At 45.1% G+C, this 20,859-nt stretch overlaps 1 protein-coding gene across 1 annotated transcript in view; it reads right to left on the bottom strand.

Moving 5' to 3' along the window:
• Positions 1 to 5,052: 5,052 nt before the first annotated feature.
• CXCL12 (C-X-C motif chemokine ligand 12) overlaps positions 5,053 to 20,859 on the bottom strand; it is a 129,779-nt gene continuing 113,972 nt past the window's right edge. Inside the window, exon 4 of the mRNA XM_069611152.1 lies at positions 5,053 to 5,443. Coding sequence (XP_069467253.1) covers positions 5,392 to 5,443 — 52 coding nt within the window. The 3' untranslated portion in view covers positions 5,053 to 5,391. The remainder of the gene's footprint in view (positions 5,444 to 20,859) is intronic.

Genomic DNA, 20,859 nt, shown 5'->3' with positions numbered 1-20,859 from the left:
ATGTGCCAACTCTGCCACTTTATAGTAATATTTGTTTTTTAAAAACCTGTTTCTATTTCACTTGCTTATACATTACCAGTTTGATATTTCATGTTAGTCTGTGCCTTCCAAGACAGTTTGTGGACCAAATACGTTCTTAACGTCTCTGTGCCTTGAAGGAGCGATTGACGTCATGACGCTCTATGCAACTTTAGCCACACAGAGTCTGTGCTTGGCTGTACATAGTGGATGTTATTCAATGATGTGTCTTTGTAAACAACCGGCCACTGCCATGAAGGCAAACGTCATGCACACATACGCTCAAAAATAAAACCACACTAACATTGGCGGCCGTAGAAAATAATAACAAAATCAGGCACAACCGAATGAGGTAGACACGTGTTTAACGCATCAATAAACCAAGTAGCAGAGAAAACAAAACATGCTTTAAAGACACCATTCACGAATGATTTACAGCAAAACGAGTGCCACTGTCACGTAGCTTTCAGCCGGATGCGCTCGTTATACATTATGAGCGAACCAGCAGGCGGCCCCCTCGTTCATATGTATCTTCAACAGCTCTGGCAGAGGGATAAGGCTCTCTGGGCTGGGCCTAAACATGTTTGATTTATTTAGAAAGATTATCCAAGAGCATTGTGGAAGAAGGGTCACAGATTCCCTTTTGGGATTTTGCCCATGCAGGGTCTTTCACATTTCTTTTGTCTGCCTTTGGCAAATTCATGGTAAAAGCAAACAGCAACATTCACTCTTTCTGAAATGGATTGCTCAATGTTAAGAAATGCGAGTGTAACTTATGTACCTGTCGTTGCTTTAAAACCATCCAGGCCAGCCTGTGTCTGGATGATGGGTTGTTCTTCTAAAAGCTGCTTACTTTTTATCTGTGTTGGTCTGTTGGGCTCTGTTGTATGTATCATCCCCTGTTGGAGAACCTGTTGTGTGGTGGTCTAGTGTTTTGCTCTGACGTGAGCGTCATGACTGTGACATGACGCTCACTTAATAAAAGGGGCTCTGCTGGCGCTGCGAGGGCAGAGCAGCAGAGCCACAGGAAGCAGCAACTCGTGTCTGTGCTTTTGTGTGTCCTGTGTGTGATTGTCATGTGGTCGTGGCCTAGTGTGCAGCGTGGCCCGAGTGACCTCAGAGCCGCGGCTGTGGGTAACTGGCGGTGACCCCCCCGCACTTTGAGGATTGCGCCCGGTGACCCCAGGCGCCGTAGGGTGCTCCCCTACAATCGATCAGCGGAGCGCAGTGCATCCGCCGTGTCGGGTGATCCTGACTGCATCGGTGGGCTGCCCCTGAGACCGGAGGCAGCCCACAACACTGGAAACAAAGGTGTTGTGCCCGCCTGCTGACATTCGCAGTGGGCAGACAGAAGGACCTGCGCATGCGGCCGCAGTCGGCGGCCATGTGGGGAGAAGTACGTGGTGGCGGCAGCGTTGCAGGGGCCCAGGGACCTGTGGGGGTGTTGCAACACGGGTTGCCTGGTGCCCGCGGCGGCATTTGAGGTGGAGCGGCCTCCCTGCCCAGAAGAGGGGGGGCACTTTTCCGCCGAGCTTGAGAGGTTCGGACTGTGGCGTGTGCCGCGTGGGGGCCCTGGCCCTATAACAAGGGAAGGGGGCGGGGCCTGGAGCTCCGGACCGCAGCGGCGTTCTCCATCAGAGCGGGGAGCACCTCCGCTGAGCCCTGGGCTGCCAAAGGGTGAAAACATTTCTGTTTGGAAAAAAAAAAAACAACAGTGAATCCCCAGGCGGAGAGGACACCGAAGGTTGCCCCGAAAAGGGGTGTGGCCCAGCGGTGGCCCGACAAAGAAAAGGGGAGTGGCCCCAGCACTGGCCTGGCCCTGAGGACAAAGGAAAGGGGCAGAACCCAATTGTCTGAGTTCACCAGCAAGAACGTCCTGCTAGGGGCGGGCGAGAGGAGGAAACCCCTCGAGCCCTGGGCTGCATCTGGGTGAAGATCGAGGACTGGAAATAAAACATACTGCCTGAAAGAGGGGTGTCATCTAACCCCCACAGTTGTACCTAACCGGGCCCTAGGGGTTGCGGCTCCACCTGGAGTGCTTGTGCGCCCTAGGCTAGGAGAACCGGAAGGCCCTGTTGAAATCATCCAGGGGGTGGAAAAAGGGGGTGGCCATCAGGGCTAAGAAGTTGTGTGCCCAGAGTGGTGTATAGTGCAGCGGGGACGCCCCAGTCTGCCACCAGCAACACCCCCACGAAAGGGAAACGAATACCTCGGGAGCGTTTGGGTGCTGCCAAGAGACCTCCCCACAAAGTGGTCAAGCTACCTGAGGCCCAGTAACTGCGGGCACCCCTCAACACCGGTGACTGCAGCTGGTATCCCCAACAATATTCAGCATGTCGGACGACGAGGGGATATGTCGGGGTCAGCTAGCACCAATACCCCACTTCGATGTCCTGGGTGAGCCTGCAAGTCTGGGGGCCCAGTGGGTGGCCTGGGTGGAGGACCTGGAGTTGTATTTCTCTGCAATGGATATCAAAGACGCAGCCAAACGCCCAACACTACTGTACGCTGCCGGACTGGCCGTTCAGAGGCTGTTCAAGACATCAAGGCCCCGAGATCAGTCATATGACGCAGCCATCGCAGCCCTGAACGAGCATTTCAGACTCATGGTTGACAGGGACTATGAACGGTTCAGGATGAGGTGTGTGAGGCAGGCGGAAGGGAAAAGCCTCGATGCATTCCACGGGAAACTGTTCAGAATTGCACTGTCCTGTGCCCTGGGGAATTTCGACGAGGACGAGATCCGGGCACAGATCATCTACGGCTGCAGCTCCACCAACTGCGCAAGCAGGTTCTGAGGGGCCCAGCGCTGACCCTCGATCGCATATTAGAGCTTGGCCGGGCCCAGGAACTGGCGGAGGTGCGGGCCTCGGTCATGGATTCTTCTAGACACCACCTCAAGATGGAGGTCCCCATGCAGCGAGTGAAGGTTGAGGAGGTGGCCGCTGTCAACAGGTGGCCAGGAGGAAGAGTGATGAGGAGGGGAGACTGGCTGAGGAGAGACCCCAATGCCACAATATGCCATCAGTGTGGGTGAGATCTTCCACACCCACAGGACTGCCCGGCGATAGGACAGATCTGTGGAAGGTGCGGGAAAGGAGACCACTTCGCACAGGTGTGCCTCACCCCAGCCCCAGCCAGCATAGTGGGGGGATCGGGAGGAACGTGGAAAAGGGGAGAAGGACCCCCAAGGTGGTGACGGTCCAGGTGGCGGAAGGGCCCCGAGAAGTACCGTATGATATGGGGGAGGAGGAATATGAAGAGAATATATTCTTCTTGTCCTGCAGCGGCGCCGGTGGCCAGTTTGATCCTGGGATCTTCTGAGTTGGAGGAGCCCGTCGTTGGGCCCCGTGGTGTGCGGACTGGAACACACCTGTTTTTTTTGCATTGTTAAAATGTTTGAGTTTTCAGTAGCTCTTAGGTGGTGCGCGGACTGGAAGGCACTTGTTTCTTTTGCAGTGTTAAAATGTTTGAGCTTTCTGTAGCTCTTAGGTGGTGCGCGGACTGGAATGCACCCAATCTTTGCGGTGATTATGTAGGGGCACAGTTGGTGCGTGGATTAGAAGGCACCCAGTGGAACCCAGTAGAGTGGTTGATGTTTGCGGTGGGTTTGTTGTGATTTTGTTTGTTTATAATAAAGGAGGGATGTTGTGTTGTGGTCTAGTGTTTTGCTCTGACGTGAGCGTCATGACTGTTTCATGACGCTCACTTAATAAAAGGGGCTTTGCTGGCACTGCGAGGGCAGAGCAGCAGAGCCCCAGGAAGCGGCAACTCGTGTCTGTGCTTTTTTGTGTCCTGTGTGTGATTGCCACGTGGTCGTGGCCTAGTGTGCAGCGCGGCCTGAGTGCCCTCGGAGCCGCGGCTGCGGGTAACTGGGGGTGACCCCCCGCACTGTGAGGATTGCGCCCGGTGACCCCGGGCACCTTAGGGTGCTCCCCTACAATCGATCAGCGGAGCGCAGTGCATCCGCTGTGTCGGGTGATCCTGACGGCATCGGTGGGCTGCCCCGGAGACCGAAGGCAGCCCACAACAGAACCCACCTCTCCTTCCTCTCTTTCTCCCTGCTTTCTACTCAGCAGACGCAGCTGTCCCAGCTCTCCAAGGAGAATCTGCTTCCTGGCAGGCACAGGTCATGCTGAACGTACAATTTCTGCCTCTCGTGGTGCAAAAACAATGCTCTGTCAGCACTCAGACCGCTGCAGCAGTCCTGAAGTTACAGCCAAGTTCAAAGCCAGGCCCCTCTTCCTGTAACATGGATGGGCTGTTCCAAGGAACTCCGAAAGATCCCTCTATTGCAACAGAATGTACACTGGTGCAATGTGTTTAGTTCCTGAACGCGGGCCCAGGCTTGAGAGACCGGGCGAGTGAGACTGGTACTCTCCTGTTACAAGCAGAGGGACTTCCAAGGCGAAATACTGTATCAGGGCTACGCCTGGCTGACCATCTGCAAAGCCAAACTTACGAACTAAACTGCAGTTTCAAGTTTCAGCGGACTTGGAAGTTCTTGCGATGGTCGACGGCCTGCATGAATCTCATCCAAACTAAGCCCGACTCTCTCCTTTCTAGTCACAGCAAGAGGGCTTGTGTGTCGCACACTCATTTACATCTACTAACTGGTTTTTCCTGCCTCCAACCAACTTCCCCCGCCCTAGTCACTGACAACGGACGTTGCATGTTGCAGCAAATCGAACACTGTGATGGACTCCTCCGTGGTACTGGACACTGGAGATCATTGCTGTGTTACAATATGTTACAGTCATAGAACTGTAATCTCCTCCATAGTAGTCACAGACAATAAATGTCACAGGTGCGTATTTATGGAAGGTGTTCCCTGGGATTCTCTCCTTCACCGTGTTTGTCACAAAAATAACTCAGTTACAGTCACTGAATGATAATGCCCCTGCTTTCAAGGATTGGGATCTTCAAATGAATGTGCAAATCATGTTATTTCACTTTTCTTTCACAAACTCAACTAAATCGTAATTCACTTTTCTACCTCTCATTCAATTATTCCAGCAACCACATATCTCTGCCATATTTAATATGAGAAAATGTACTTGCCCAAACTCGAATTCACAAATGTTTGGTAGGGCCTAAGCTGTGGAAATTCGGGTGTTGTGTTATGAGAATGTATAGAGCGCAAACACACCCGGAGGCAACTTGGTGCTATGAGGCAACAGCAGCAGAAACAAAAAGGATCTCAGAACAAATGGGTTTTTAGTGCACGTCTGAACTGAAGATAGTTGTCCACAGCAGGAAGGGTGTGAGGAAGTCAGTTCCAAAGAATGATCTCAGTATATCCAAAAAAGTTCACACATGCTTAATCAGGCCCTCCCATTGCTGCTGAGGATTGGTAGAAGTCTTGACTGTCCATTAAGTTGTTGCAGTGAGACCATCGTTGTGTTGGCTTCCTTGTGTAAGAGGGCTGAAAAGAAGAAAGAGAACACTGTAACATCAGATACATTAATACCATCCGGATCACATTTCACCAAATTAATGGACTCCTGGCATTTGAAACGACATCCCTTCAGGCCATCAGAGACTCAGTACTGGTAGAGCAAGGGCAGCAAAGCAGGCGATGAAGTCATTCATGTGGCGAGCCAAAAATATAGAGGTGACCCTGATCTGACCCTTCTTCTTGAGTCACTTCCTAACAACATCCCCATTGTCATGCTGGGGGACTTTAACCTTCCCTAGCCCACTGCAAGCACCTGATTTGAACTTAAATCCCTCCTATATGACCACTCTATCTCTCATTCGTCCAACAACAGCCTACCCGTTCTAATGGGAACTCTCTTGGACTTGTATTTCTCTCTAATTCACTGTCCTTCTCTGACCCCTCCATTGACCCCTTTCCCTCTGATCACTCCATGTTCACTTTAGCACTTCAGTCCCTCATCTTCTACTCATCATCTCCAGTCTTCGATAACTAAGAGGACACCTAGAAGGACTCTCTTTCCCCTTAACTTGATGATTTGAGGGCCTGTCTTCTGTCTCTTTCCCCTATTCATGCCTCTTCCATTGATCGTGCTCTCTCTGACTTGTACTAAGCACTTATGACTCCATTTGAACAACACTATCCTGCTCGCAAATTCACACCTTCCCATCCCATTCTTCTGCCCTGGATCACCCCTGAATATCAGACCCTCAAAACAAACATGTACCGTGCTCCAAAAAGCTGGGGCAAATTATTGACATCTTCTCTACCCATAGACTACAAAGATTCCCTTGCTACCCTAACTGCTGCACTGAACGCTGCCAAATACTACGACTTCACAAATCTAATCTCCTCCCTTTGCAATTACCCCTTCAAATGTTCATCTACCCTCCAATCTTTGCTCACACTTCCCAAGACACAACACGCATTGCCTGTTCCCTGTCTGCTAATTACTTTGCATGCTACTTGTCCTCTAAAACCTATGACACTCTCACACCCCTCTTCTCTCTCCGTCCCCAACCATTCTTCTGTCCACCACCTCTCCCCCTACCTCTTCTACGCTCAACTACTTCTCCCAAAGTCGACCCTGTTGCTCCCCAAATGCTCCAAGTCTTAGCCTCACTCACTTGCCCTTCCATCTCTGAACTATTTAACCTCTTGCTGGACACATCCATGACTTCTTCATATCTGCAACTATCTTACCCCTATTGAAGAAACCTTTGGCTGACCCAAACATCCCATCAAACTATCAACTAGTTTGCCTCCTTCCCCATTATTCAAAAGTCCTTGAGCAGTGGTCTTCAATTGGATCACTAAGTACCTTGCGGATACTGGCCTTGGATATACACTTCCACCTAGCTTCTGTAGTAAATACTCCACTGAGACTGCACTCATGCTTGTCTCCAACTTTCTCTCTAATGCTCAACACTCCAAACTCTGTTCTATACTCATCCTCTTGGACCTTCCTGACACTTTTCATACTGTCGACCACTCCCCTCTCCTCCTCAATTTGAAAATGCAACTGCTTCTTGGATGACGCCCATCATACCACACAGAGCAATCATGTAAAATACCTTTTCAAACATTGCTTAATATTGTGGGGTTTAATGACAACCCCAGCACACAAAAGGAAAGGCCATGTTAGGCCACTAATTTGAAATATGAATATGGTATATGTTACCCTAGAACGTTAAATTAAAACATATCCCATAGAAATGAGTATACCTCTGCGTTAACCAGAGTTTTCACAAGAAAATTAACTCCAAAACTCCAAATAGTTTCAAATTCTGTTGCATTATTTAACAAAATATTTAGACCTCAATACTTAATTCACCCAAATTGCACTCAAATGCAATTTTGCATTTTTCTGATCACATTACCAATAATTTCAATAAATCTACCATGTGTGATCCTGTTTAAACCTCAATACAGAAGTTAAATACAATTTAACTTCTTCTGGTCACACTTACAAATAAATTGAATAGACATATCATGCATCAGCCGACAGGTGTTTTGACCAGTGGTCTTTCTCATGGCTAAGATATATCATCTGTTATTCCAGTTCTCCCTTGTCCAGTAAGTAATTGCCCCATTACTTAACAGACCATACAACAATATGAATATTTAGACTTTCCCTCTCACAGTATCTGTATGATATGCCTATTGTTCATGGCCAATCGTTGGTCAAAGATAATCAAAATATTCCTATGCAGATTTGCTCATGTGCCATCAGATCTCAAAAAACAATGACGCTATTCTCATAATCCTTGGTATCCAAACATTCTTTCAAATGGATGTCCTGTAACAAAACATCCAGCCCGTTCGGCTTCCCATGTGTTTTGAAAAACACGCAGGTTTTGAAAAACACTTGTATTGAGGTTTCAACAGGCTGATACATGGCATAGTTACTGAAGTTATTGTGATCGGAACAATATAAAATTGCATTTGATTGCAATTTGGCTGTTTCCAGTAGTGAGATCTAAATATTTTGTTTAATAATACAACAACCTTTTGAAACAATTTTCAGTTTTTGAATTCATTTTATTGTGAAAATTCTGGTTAGCGCAGATGTATAGTTATTTCTATGGGATATGTTCTAATTTGAAATACATTGTTTGTGTGGCAAGGAACACTGGAGAAATGACAGGCTTAAAACCTTAACAAATCAAAGGGGCCTAGTGAATGAAAAATGTGTGTTTTGCTGAAGATGAGACATGGAACAGTTTATCATGGACATGATGTGTCTTGTAGTTGACACAAGGAATATTCAATAATTGCAAAGGCTATTTTGTTTTCAGATGCCCCATGTAAATCCCTGATGAGCCCAAAACAGGCATGCTTCTAGTTGCTGGGCAGATTTCAAAGTGCATACCCCCATTGCAGGTCTGATTGGTTCCTTATCTGGAAGGGAGATCTCTTTGAGGCTCCTGCATACTAGGCATTCACAACAGGTTTTTTTCCACACAGAGCCAGCCGGGGTTGGTGAAATGATTAAAAAAAATACACTATTAGATCAGAATTGTGGTCAACTCAAGATTATAAGGACAAAATGGCAAATGCCAGTACAGCCTCATAATGTCAGAGACCATCTGGTGACAGAGATACAATCCCTGCAGTCACCATTAATTCAGATTTGGACTCCTCAAGAGTGATTTATCAGTTTATTGCAGGCTAAATCAACATTCAGCCAAAGATAATACAGATGCTCTGCACTACGTGGTTTCAAGGAAATAGAGAAATGAAACTAAGGCAACCTAGTTATAAATATTTGCCCATTGACTGACATTACAACTAGCATATGTTTCAATAATCTTGAGACCATAGTACTTACAGGGTTATGACAGGTGTCATTTTGAAGCTAATTTCCAGGCAATTGTGTTAATGTGACTTTGATTCAAGTGTGATTTAGAGTTTTTTAGTTACTTTGAAAAAGGTGTTTATAGCTGCCACGAAAATGTTAGAAATCTGTAGCCTGGGAAGCTAAGGGCTTATTAAATTAGATAGCAGATTAGGAAGTTTCATATTCCAAACTATATTAGTTCATGCAAAAGGAGCAAAAAACTTTAGCTCACACGTGTAATACCTAGCCAAAGCGATAGTCAGTTGATCCTATCTGTCATGATTAGGTGAACATAAATATCTATATATTATGGCATTTATTTGTAAATTAGTACATTTTGTCATGTGGGAACTTTGTGAGTGAAAAGGTTGTCATGTAAAAAATGGTAAATGATATAAGGTATGTACCTCTCCACTTCACTTCAATCATGGTACTCCCAGGGCTAATCAGCAGACAGGGGTGGAACTTTGGGAGGAGGCGAGAACTGTAGAGGTCAAATACAAATTTGAGGTTAATAAGTTGACACCTCCTGATCTTAATATTTCGTGGGAGGGACTTAGGCATTAAAAAGCACTTGCTCTGTGAAGTGGGGAGACAGACAAGTAGACAAAGAAAAACCTGCCTTAAAAAACATCTTGGGTGAAGAGCAGCTAAACATCTTCAAGGACTAGCAAATAATCCACCTGGGTGAATCCTGAGACTGTGTCCTGACCTTTCTTGGGCGGAGAGGCCTTAACATTGAGAGTCCTTAAACTTTGCAATGGAGAGAGAAACTGGGAAAGCCAAACGCTGACTGGGGTCAGGTCCTCAAGGAGAGCAATATGAGGGGTGGATGTTGGGACTACCTCTGACAGCAGCCTGTGACCAGACCCGTGCTGTTCCCAGAAGAGCCTGGCAGTCTTTCTGGAGTGCCCCTAACCATAGGTCCAATGCGAGTAGAATTGATCCATTTGAAACCAAAGTGTGTGGGGTGATCTGCCTGCCTTACTATCTTCACTTTTTAGTGGGTGGGAAGGGCAATTGTGTAGACCCTCAGCATATTTGACTGAATATTAATTTAATTAACTCCCAAAAAGATTGATGCAGGGGGCAGCTTGGAGGAGTATGAAACTCCCAGCCTCTTTCAAAGCAGGAATTAAGTTATAGTCACGTAAAGTAATTGGGTGCCTTTATTTTTCCTGTCCACCCCAGATTTCTCTAATGAACAGGGGTGTTCTGGCCACAAAACTAAATTCCCAACTTATACCACTTCCCAAACTCTCCCTTTACACAAAAGGTGTTCCAGTCCCAAAACAACATTTCCAATTGTAACCACTCCCTAGACCTGGCCTTTAAACAGAGGAGTGCTGCATTTCACTGATGCCTGGATTTTTGGTGTTCAGGGCGAGAGGTGTTTTGTAAAAGTGAAACCTAGTGTAATTCTCCCTTGCTAAATATTCACTCTTTCTTGAGAGTGAGTAAGAGACCCTGATTGCAGACCGATTTTGAGTCTGTGTGATTTCAAACTGCTAGCATTTTGGAGTTTGTAGGGAAACCCCATGTATCAAGCATGGTATGTGTAGTGTGGAACTTGTTTTAAAATCAAAACTGTCCTTTGTTTTCAGTCTAAATTATTTCAAGTAATATTTGCATTGTTTATTACCAAAGGGAAAGTCCATGTTGTGTCGAAGCTTTGTTATGTGCCACAAAGAAGGCGGTGCGTGTAACCATGAAAGGAAAATAATTGAACATATACTTTAAATAAATATATATATTCTGTCTAGACTCTGGCCTGTTACTTGACTCATTGTTGGCACAGGGTGAGTGATCAATGTGGCTCTATATGAGTTATAGATAGGACTTGTTGAATCTGAAATCAATGGTATATTTTGGGCCATCTTAGTTGGGGGGAAAGAATTCTGAATGTTAAGCATGATCTGATGTCACAGGTCACCTCTTCCACCCGCAAGGGCAGGAAGAGTAGACCAAGAAATTCCCCTCAAACCTCTTAACGGACAACTCAAAAATTTCGATGTGAATGATATTTCAGTCAAAAGGACTGCAGATCTGGAAATACAATTTCGGTGATATTGGTTGAAACACCCAGTGATAGTTGTGACCCCAGATGGCACCACTTGTTTACTGGGGAACAATCTCCTTCAGAGGGTTTAACCCCTGATCGACTGTGTAAACAAGGTCCACTGGATGCAGACTAACCATCCTATAAAACTAAAAATGAGTACCAATTATATCAGCATGAATGGTACCTGCCATTTAATTCACCAACGCTCAGAGAAAATGGAGTTCCATTTAAAAACAAAAAGGTCACATACATCACCGCCATCTCTGTAAGAGAACAAACGTGATGGAAACCCTTCTCTATTCTTGAAAATCAACCTTCCTCCCAGTTTTAAGTGGCAGTCCACACTGGAAGGGAGCACTCTGAAATGTTACACCTGTCCAAAGTCAGAGAAACATTGTGTCCCGTGGAAAAAGACGATGAAAACCAGCTCTAAGTCTGACAGGCTTTCACAGAAAGGATGAACAGTTGTTTTTCCCATTCAGATAAATGAGGGGGAGGAGCCTGTGCCCGTCAGACTATGACTGAATAATGGAAAAAACTTCATCAGTGATGGATTGTACAGGAAACTAACAAAAGATGAGACCATTGCCACATATAAATTGGTTGATAAATGGAAGTAGGTCTTGAAACCCAAAATTCCAAAAGTATCTGGCCTAGCAGGTGTAGGCAAAAAATGTCAATTGGCTACAAAAGCATAGGACATAATTATTGGGTTGTGAAAGATGTCCCTTCAGTCTTTTATTTAGTTAGTGACATTCTCGACCGATTCGCAATCAATTTGGACCTAATTAATAATAAAGCCTGGTCATCCCTGGGGGGTAACCCCATGGGCTTTGACAACACAGAAAAAGCATTCTGGTCAGTTCAGTTGCTGCTTTATGTGGTTGAAGTTCAGGTCCAAGAAGAGGTTACCATCCCAGGACAGGTGAAACAATTCCCCATCAAATTAAGCGATGATAGAACCTCCAACATCAGGACACCTATATATATTTGAATTACCATCTTCAACAACAAGGTTTGTATTTAAATCCCACACCTCTAGTGAACCTAGAACATGACACCATTCAAATGTTGGTGGATAACAGCAACCCTAAAAGTATCACTTTGGGTGCAGACACCCTTAATGAAATGGCGGTTGATGCCCAACATTATTCTATTGATTTATGTAATGAAATCATGGGACCAATCGCAAATGACTGTTTCGAAATCAGCGATGGTATTTCTCTAGAAAAGATGTTTACCAGGCATTGGGGTATTTCTTGGTGTACTCTTCCTGCCCTTAAGAGGGTGGAAGAGGTGAATTGTGACATCAGGAGGGAAGAGGTAGTATCCAAAGACAATGAAAACGACCTCAAATCCCTTGTACCTCCTGTCCAGGTTAACACCACAAAGAGAGATCTCTCCATTCAACTGGAGGATACTGCTAAAAATGCCAAGACCAAGGTCTTTCCAGGTTTCAAGCAGATGGTCGAAGAACAGATCATTCTTTCTGATGCCTGTGAGATCAAGGAGCAAAAACAAAAGATGAAACAAGTATTCCTAGATTTCCAGGATATCTTTTCAGTGGACTCATATGATTATGGATGCACATCTATCTATTCAACCACCATACCCATGGACCCCAAGACGGCTCCTGTTTTTTTTCAAACAAAAACAGTTTACCTCCCGCATCCATAAAGTCACTCACAGAGATTATTAAAAATCTCGAATCCTGTGGGTTTAATTGTCATGATGCCTACCCCCGGAGCACCAGGCCAGGCCCAGCACCCCCGGGAGCAGGCATCATGCCCCCAGGTAAAAGCCCAGCGGCCCCTTATAGGGGCTCTTTGGACTCTGTCCTGGCGCCTTTGGCGCCAGGCTCATGTTGGACATCAGTCCGGGCGCCATAGGCGCCAGGCTCATAAAGGAAAGTGTTTGGTGCACTTACCTGATGCAGACCATGCTGCATACTCACCTGATGCAGACCATGCTGCATGAAGACCCAAGCCAAATGAGGCTTAGGAGGGACTATTTTACTGAAGGGACTATTTTGTTACTTGGGTGGGGCTGTGGAAGAATACTTACCTAGGACTTCTTCCAAGGCTATATAAACAGCCACGCCCGGACAGCCACACGTGCTTCGCGTTGTTCTGCATCCCAGCAGCTGAACGCTCACCGTGTCTGCTCCTGCACCTGAACTCCAGCCACGCCCGCCTCGAACCTGGAACACCTGTAAGGAAAGAAGAGAAGAGAAAGGTGAAAACCAAGAACTTATTCAAACTTCTTACCTGCATCCGGAATCTTCACGCCAGCAATCTTGAAGAAAGACTTCCATTTAAAAGCATTGCGTTGCTCGCTGCAGCGCCGAGCTTCACTCACCTGTCCTCGAGACATCTCCCGGCTCCATCGTGGCTGTCAGCACCGGTCGCCACATCTCTGCACCTAGGGGAGAGAAGAAGAGACAAAAGGTGAGCAGAGGGAACACAGGAGGAAAGCCGAATTTTCAGCCATGATACATACCGGCTTTTCTTGGTGAACCATTCCAAATTTCGGGTCGGCGCCGCTTCGTTGGCAGGTGCCGCACCCTGGCCCCTATGGGGAAAGGACAAAAGACATTACTGGGGAATTATAAAGACATTTAGAGAGGTCGCCCTCATCACTAACTCACCTGATTTTACCATCGGCAATTTAACCCCTCAACGCATCGCCTTCGTTCTGCACCTGAAATAAAGGACAGATCACAGGTTAGGAAGACAACATAAAAAGAGGCTCACACCTGAACTTTTGAATCTTCATACTTACGGCGTATCGCTCAGAAAAGTCAAGTGGATTTTGCCAGCGCCATTCTGAAAACCAGTGAAGTAACTGGATGAACGCGCGCCCCTGCACCAGAAGCAGGATGGAGAGTTCATCCTTCCAAACCGTAAGGTGAGCTTAAACCGGGGGTTTTAGAGGAAGTCAGAGAAGAACGAAGGGGGAAAGAGGGTAGCAAGCACACTATTCTGCAGACAGTTAATCTCCTTTCTCATCTGCAGAAGGATATTCCTACAGGCCAGACAAGCAAGATTTGGGGGTCCTGTTCAATCGGTGGTCCGAGTTCTGCGCATCACGCTTGAAGAGGCCACAGCAACCCAGATTAGACCAGCGCCTCCGTGGGAGCCAGGTGAGCGTTACATTAATGAATCCAATCCACAGTACCTTTAACAAACCTGTACTGGGATACTAAAACCAAATGGCCAATGAACAACACTATGTGCAGACCTGAGGGATTTGAACAAACAGGTCCACATGTCAAGATGAACACTTCCCTACATTGATCAAAGGCTGACACAGATCCAAGGGTCAAAGCTGATTTGACCAACGGCTACTGGTGAGTACCCGTGAGTAGGGTAGACCAATACAACCCTGCCTTTACCAGTGGGGGTCAACAATATATGTGGATCCGAATACACTTTGAATACATAAACTCTGGCAATGATTACAACATCTTTCTGCATAAGGCTGTGCCTGATTTGGACAAAAGAGGAAACCTGTCCTATGTAGATGATGTTCTGATCAAGAGGTGAACTGTGCAGGAACATGTAGCAGAAATCTGCTGTGTTTTGACCCAGTTACTGAAAGACGGACGAAAACTGTCATTTCAGAAGGTACAGTGGTGTAAGACCCGAGTGAACTTCTTAGGGCACAAGATCACCCCTGAGGGTCTTAATCTCCAGGCAAAGAAGGTGGAAGTCTTAATTAAATTAAAAGACCCTACTACTCTGCAAGACTTAAGAAGCCTTCTTGGACTCCCTATTTATAGTCGAAAGTTAATTGAAGACTATACAGAGGTCACTTGTCCTTTGGTCCATCTATTAAAGGCCGGAGTCAAGTGGGAGTGGGGGTCGGAGCAATCCGAGATAGTTAAACTGAAAAGAAGCCTTCCCCAAGCTCCTTGTATGGCTTACTCCTTCAAGAACAAGAAGCTCTTCTTGGAGACACGGTTCTCAGAAACTTAAGTATCAGCAGTATTGTACCAAAAGCACGACAAGGTCAACAAAGTAATCTCTGAAGTGAGTAAACCGTTGCCCTCTGTCGAGGAAATATTCAATGGGCCTCATTACGACCCTGGCGCTAATGGGTTAACGGCGCCGTAAAAGGCTGTGGCGCCGTTAACCCATTAGCGCCTGATTACGAGGTCCCTTTGCGGGACCCAACCTTAACAGCTGGTCTACACCAGCCGTTAAAGTAGGGACCCGCAAAGGGACCTTGGTGCTAAGTACGGTACCGCAATTTGCGGTACCGTACTTAGCGCCTTCCCCATTCCCATTGAGCCCTATGGGGCAAAAATGGGAATGGGGAAGGGCCATGGAGGAAGGGGGAATTACCGCCCCACCAACTTTGTGATGGGGTGGTAATTCCCCCTTTCTCCGTGGCGGAATCGGTAAGTTACCGGCATGGACTATGGTGCTATTAGCACCATGGTTTTCCGCCTGGGTCGTAATGAGGCCCAATGACTGTGAAAAGGCATTGCTGCCCATTCATCGAGGGGGAGTACATTTTCGTTGAGACTCCTCACCAACTCTTATATATTTACAAAGTGACAGAATCTGGGTGGGGAACGTCATTAATTACAGAATTACTTTCTCGCTTCTAACTATGCAAGGCTTGCCTGTGGATGTCAGATGTGCCCAAAAGAAGAAGAGTACTCTAGCGTAAGGATTGGTGGATTTGCATGTTTGTGCTCAAGAAAACTGTCTCAAGGACGAATGTTTAATGACCAACAACAATATGAAGCATGCCTAACTTCTCCGGATAAGGTCTATGAAGAAACACATGTCATGGGATACCCACAGTTTATGTGATTGGGTGCTCCTAACATGTTGATAATAACAGGGAAATGGAACTAGTGTCTGGCATTGGGAATGCCTGAGTAAATGCTGATGCCCTATGCTGAGTAAAAAATATCACTTTGAAGCAGTAAGGTTGCAGAGTTGATGGCTGTTTATCAAGCCCTCCTCACTGTAGTGCACCACCAACTCAAAGAACTGGTAATAATCACTGACTCTGATTATGTCAGGAATGGGGTAATGGAAAACCTGATTAACTGGAAGAATCGAGGCATGCTTTATGCAAAACACAAACCATTAAAGCATGGCAAACTGATCCAGTTAATTGATAATCTGGTGACATCTAATGAGATGAACACCTATAGGAAGATAATATGAGGTCATTCCAAAATAGAAGGGCCAGATAAGACTGGAAATGACCTGGCTGACCGGAGCGCTGTAGTAGGATTTCAAAGCACCTGAATCACTGCTGGGCGAAATCCAAGTTGTTGCTGTCACCATGTCACAAACTCAGTCCTTTAATGAGCTCTCAAACTACCCAGTGGAGTAAAGACATCACAGATGCATATTTGATCACTGCACAGAAAGAAGATCCGATTATTAGAAAATTCTATCAACACATAGAAGACCATGTGAGCTTTCCTCTAACAGAATCGGATTATGTTGGTAAAGAGGAACTCCGGGGGCTGATTACGTTTTCCAAGATGTTCCAGATCCAAGACGGTTTGTTGGTATGGAGATCCCTATCTGGATGTGACCAGTGGGTAGTACCTACCTCATTCCAAAGCCTGATGTTGAACCACACCGATTATGTGGCTACTGCTGGTCATATGGGATTTCAAACAACATTGGAAATCTTGCATGAGGTTCCATACTGGACACACAGCTGTGTCATTTATCTCAAGGGGTGACATTTATCTCAAGGGGTGTCTTGTGTGTGCTCAATATCAACCTAGTTCACTCACACACAGAGCTCCCCTACAAAAAAGGGGATGACACTTCCTTGGTCTGATTTGCAAATCGAGTTAATCGGGCCAGTGATTCTTTCTTCCAGGGGAAACAAGTACATGTTGACGGTGACATGCTTGTTCACAAAGTGGGTGGAATGTCTTCCTTCCCTGATTTGTAAGGTGGAGACAGCTGGCGCCCTAATAATCAATCACATCTTCTCTCATTTCGGTCTCCCGCAAAGGATTGAGTCAGATCGAGGAAGTCATTTTACCAGTGAGGTGATGGCTAAGATGTGGGAGATTCTAAGGGTAAAAAGAAAACTCCACATTGCCTACCACACAGCCTCAAGCAGAGGGGTAGCGAGATACAACTAGATGATTGTGAGCATCTTAAAGAAGTTCACGGCAGGATCTGAACCAAGTTGGGACATTTGATTACCTATTGTCCTGATGGCGATTAGGTCTACACCATCTTCTGCAACTAAAAAAGTCACCATTTGAGCTGATGAGCGGATGAAAAATGGTGTTACCTCAGCATCTGCTGTATAGAATTCAGGAGCAAAAACTGATTAATGCATCCACCACTCATGAGTAAATTGAAAATGTAAGGAAACACCTGCAGCATGCTTCTGCTTATGCTCAGCACAATTAAGAAAAGTCAGCTGAAGGAAACCTATTATGATCTAAAGATCACAAACAAGGAGTATGAGGTAGGTGACAAGGCTTACCTGTACAATTTTCAGAGGAATCAGACCAAGGAGCGGATATTCCTTTAGTCATGGCGTGGGAGCTTTGAAATTGAAGATAACATATCACCTGTTGCTACAAGATCCACATCTCAAAAGGAGAACAGATGGAAGAGAAATGGGTCCATATCAATCAGTTGAAAAGCTGTCATCCCAGACAAGCTTTAAGACTGATTGAGGAGCCCATTGATGGTTGGCCTGATGAACCATCTGAGGTAAAGATGAAAACCGTGGATGGAAACATATAACATGTGAGTAGTTTAATAAAAAAATCATTGGAAACGTTAAGGAAGTTGTAATGTGGTGTCTCCTATCCGCAATGTCATATCCTTTTCAATGTAATGTTTTTTATTTCCTTTTTCAAAATCCATGTCCTACATTCCAGGGAACTATGTATTGTATGAAATACTGAATGTCTCTTTTTCTTCCTATTTATGGAAAAATAACCTCCTTGCATTCCAGCCTGGGAAACCAGAGGAGTGGACCCCAGGGACCAAGGAAAAAGATGGGGGGTTCCATACCATACCCCACAGAGACAAAATAAAGAAGTGGAGTCAGGAGTGCCTCCTGAAGGAAAATGAGCAAGACGTGCTCCAATGAAAATGGACTTCAGAGGAAAGCCCCAATCTCCCCTGCTCTTTCCCACAAGTAATCCATAAAATATTTCTGACATACAATATTTCCAAAAGGTGTTTCTGACAGCCCTTGAACAGAAAAGGAAAGGCCAGGTTAGGCATCTAATTAGAAATACTTTGTACTTATGGCAAAGTACTCTGGAAAAATGACAGGCGTAAAACCTTAACACAGAGAAGGGGCCTATTGAATACAAAATGTGTATCTTGCTGAAGACGAGCTATGTAAGTGGGTATTCCCTTATTTTTGTTTATGGGGGGTCAAGTCTGTTGGAAGGGAGAGTCTATGAAGAGAAAAATTACATAACAGACTGAATACCCCTCTCTAGAAGTCCTGTGTGGACACAGGTTTAGGTACAGAGAGACTGCTTTTGTATTTTGCAGACTGAACACCTTATGGGGAAAATTATTTTGACTGGATGCAATTTAGCAAAACCTTAAATCTCTTTAATGATGATTCATAAAAACATCTTAAAACACATTATTGACTTCTACTTTAACCAGTCATACAATTCATTCCACTCATACTTTTAACAACAACGGGGTTCTACAGCTTGAATTTTCTTCCACCATAGTAATTATTCTTGATATGCATGACATAGGAAAAGAACATTTAGTTTTCCTTTTAGGTCGACATATGTTTCGGACCTTGATGGTGTACCACCGTTGTCTCCAGTGGTCAATTAAACAAGTGTTGGGCCATCTTCAGGGCATTCATTTTTTCTTAGAAGATTAATTTTGTTCCCCATTCACATAAAGTGCCACATCTAAAACATATATTTTACATATATTACAATGTGAAAAAAGTGTTTCCCAATTTGGTTGTTTAGAGGTGACGGCTAGTTTGTTTTATCCTAGACCAATGCACTGTACCCACCTGTGATCTGCACCTTGTAGTTAGGACCACTGAGCTGGGACTGCTGGGTGTGTGGTTTATCATCCAGTGTCCAGAACCCTATATAAAAGGGGACAGAAAGCAATAAGGACCTAGTAAGTTGCCTATTTATTACTTTTGTAGAAAAACTTCCTAATGGCTAAGGAATTTACGGAGAACACCGGTGTGTGGGTGTGTCTTCGATGCCACTCTTGGTTTAATGAAGGTGGATGGTGGACAGCTTCCCTGATCAAAGCAACGATCCACTGCTGGTATCTGTAATGATGTCTGTTAAAAAACAGCATTATTAACTCTATTAGCTTTGGAATTTCAATGGACTTGTATGTAATACTTCATACCTACTTATTTACAAGAGTGTAATGCTACCTGACTGAATCTGAATACACTAGAAAAAGGTTATTATTTTGTTTTGTTTTGGCGTGATATACCCCTATCGCCATGCGGGGTATCTAACGACATATTACCGTGTAATATTTCTATACAAAAGTTCTAGCTGGTAAATTGCCCCAACATATTGTGAGGGCTATGTGATGTTATATCCAATTTAAACTTCAAACACAACCATAGGCTTCTTTGGCCTGATGGCGATGAGCTGGACCTGCATAGTATTGCTTGTCCTGGTTTTGGTAACTGCACGGCTTTTTGTGCGCGTGTGACACTGTTGTTTTGTAGCGTTTACTTTAAGTTAAACGCACGTGCGAGGGCTTACCTGTTTCCGAAATAACAGCTTGCTCGTATCTTGCTCGCTGCAGTCTGCAGGATGGATGTAGTGTCTTCCATACACGCAATGGAGTGTGAATGGCACACAGATCCTTTTAAAGGTCACCTGATTACAGGTGTATTAACGTGGAAAATCACATGACAATGTATTCTGAGCTTTGGAGCGCGGTTCGATGTATTCGCTAATGCTCGTCTGATTGTGTGCTTATCCAACAGATGGCTGTTGGTACTTAGTATTACCCTTTATGCAATTGAAGTGTAGCACAAATTAATAATGAACAAATGCTTACTCAGGATAAGCATTTGGTGAGTTAATGACTGAAAAAACAGAAAGAAGGAACACATTCCTTAATCATCTTCACAGATTGTGAGTCTGGGGGTGTAAATGAACGCCCACCTGTTGATATGTGTGTCACTTGCCGTTATTAATTCATCAATGGCTAGTGGAAACCCGTCTCAGAAAGGTAATGGTGAATACGCTTGGATAGGAGAGCTATACTAAACAAAGGGCAGAATCTGTTGGGACCAAGAGTGTTACAATGGCGCAACAGGGGTGTGTGAATTGATGAGGTTGGGTCAGAGGAATGCACTCCACTCCACGGTAATATTAAGCCTGTGTTTCACTGTATTTAGATTGTAAATCCATTTTTGCTCACTTCTGGTGAGACTCATATCTCTATTACCCCTTCTTGGGGATGGTTTGATGACCTGAATTACTCACCATATCAAGTCAGTGCATTTATGTTGTTTCATAGTGAAGTGAGCCACCAGGGGTTTGTTCTCAATTTTATTACGAATACAGGACGTATGTTCACAAATTCTTTGGCGTATTTGCCTTTTGGTTTTCCCAATGTACACCAAGTCGCAATGGCATTTAATGGCATACACAACCCATTGAGTTAGGCAATTAGTGAAGTCTTTTCATTGAACTACCATATTGCAAAGTTTGATGTTCCTCATTGTGGTGGTTTGTGCACACACTGAACATTTGCCACAGCGGTGGTGAACTTCCACAGGGGGTAATCCCCATAGCGATGTTTGTGATGTTCTCATAGTCCTGGTGTTGGGGTATGTATGTACTAAGGTGTCTTTAATGTTCGGTCGTCTTTTAAATGCAAACCGGGGGACTGGAGGATTGAAATCCTGTGTTTGGATCATTTTCCAATGTTTGCGAATCATCTTTCTCAGATTGCTACTGATCGGGCTGTATGTACTAACACACATTATTTTCTCCTCAGTTTGCCGGTGAAC

Source organism: Ambystoma mexicanum, chromosome 8, assembly GCF_040938575.1.
Source record: "Ambystoma mexicanum isolate Mex_15411 chromosome 8, UKY_AmexF1_1, whole genome shotgun sequence".
Classification (NCBI taxonomy): domain Eukaryota; kingdom Metazoa; phylum Chordata; class Amphibia; order Caudata; family Ambystomatidae; genus Ambystoma; species Ambystoma mexicanum.
The sequence above is the reverse complement of the archived record's forward strand: the minus strand, read 5'-3'. Positions and strand labels throughout refer to the sequence as shown.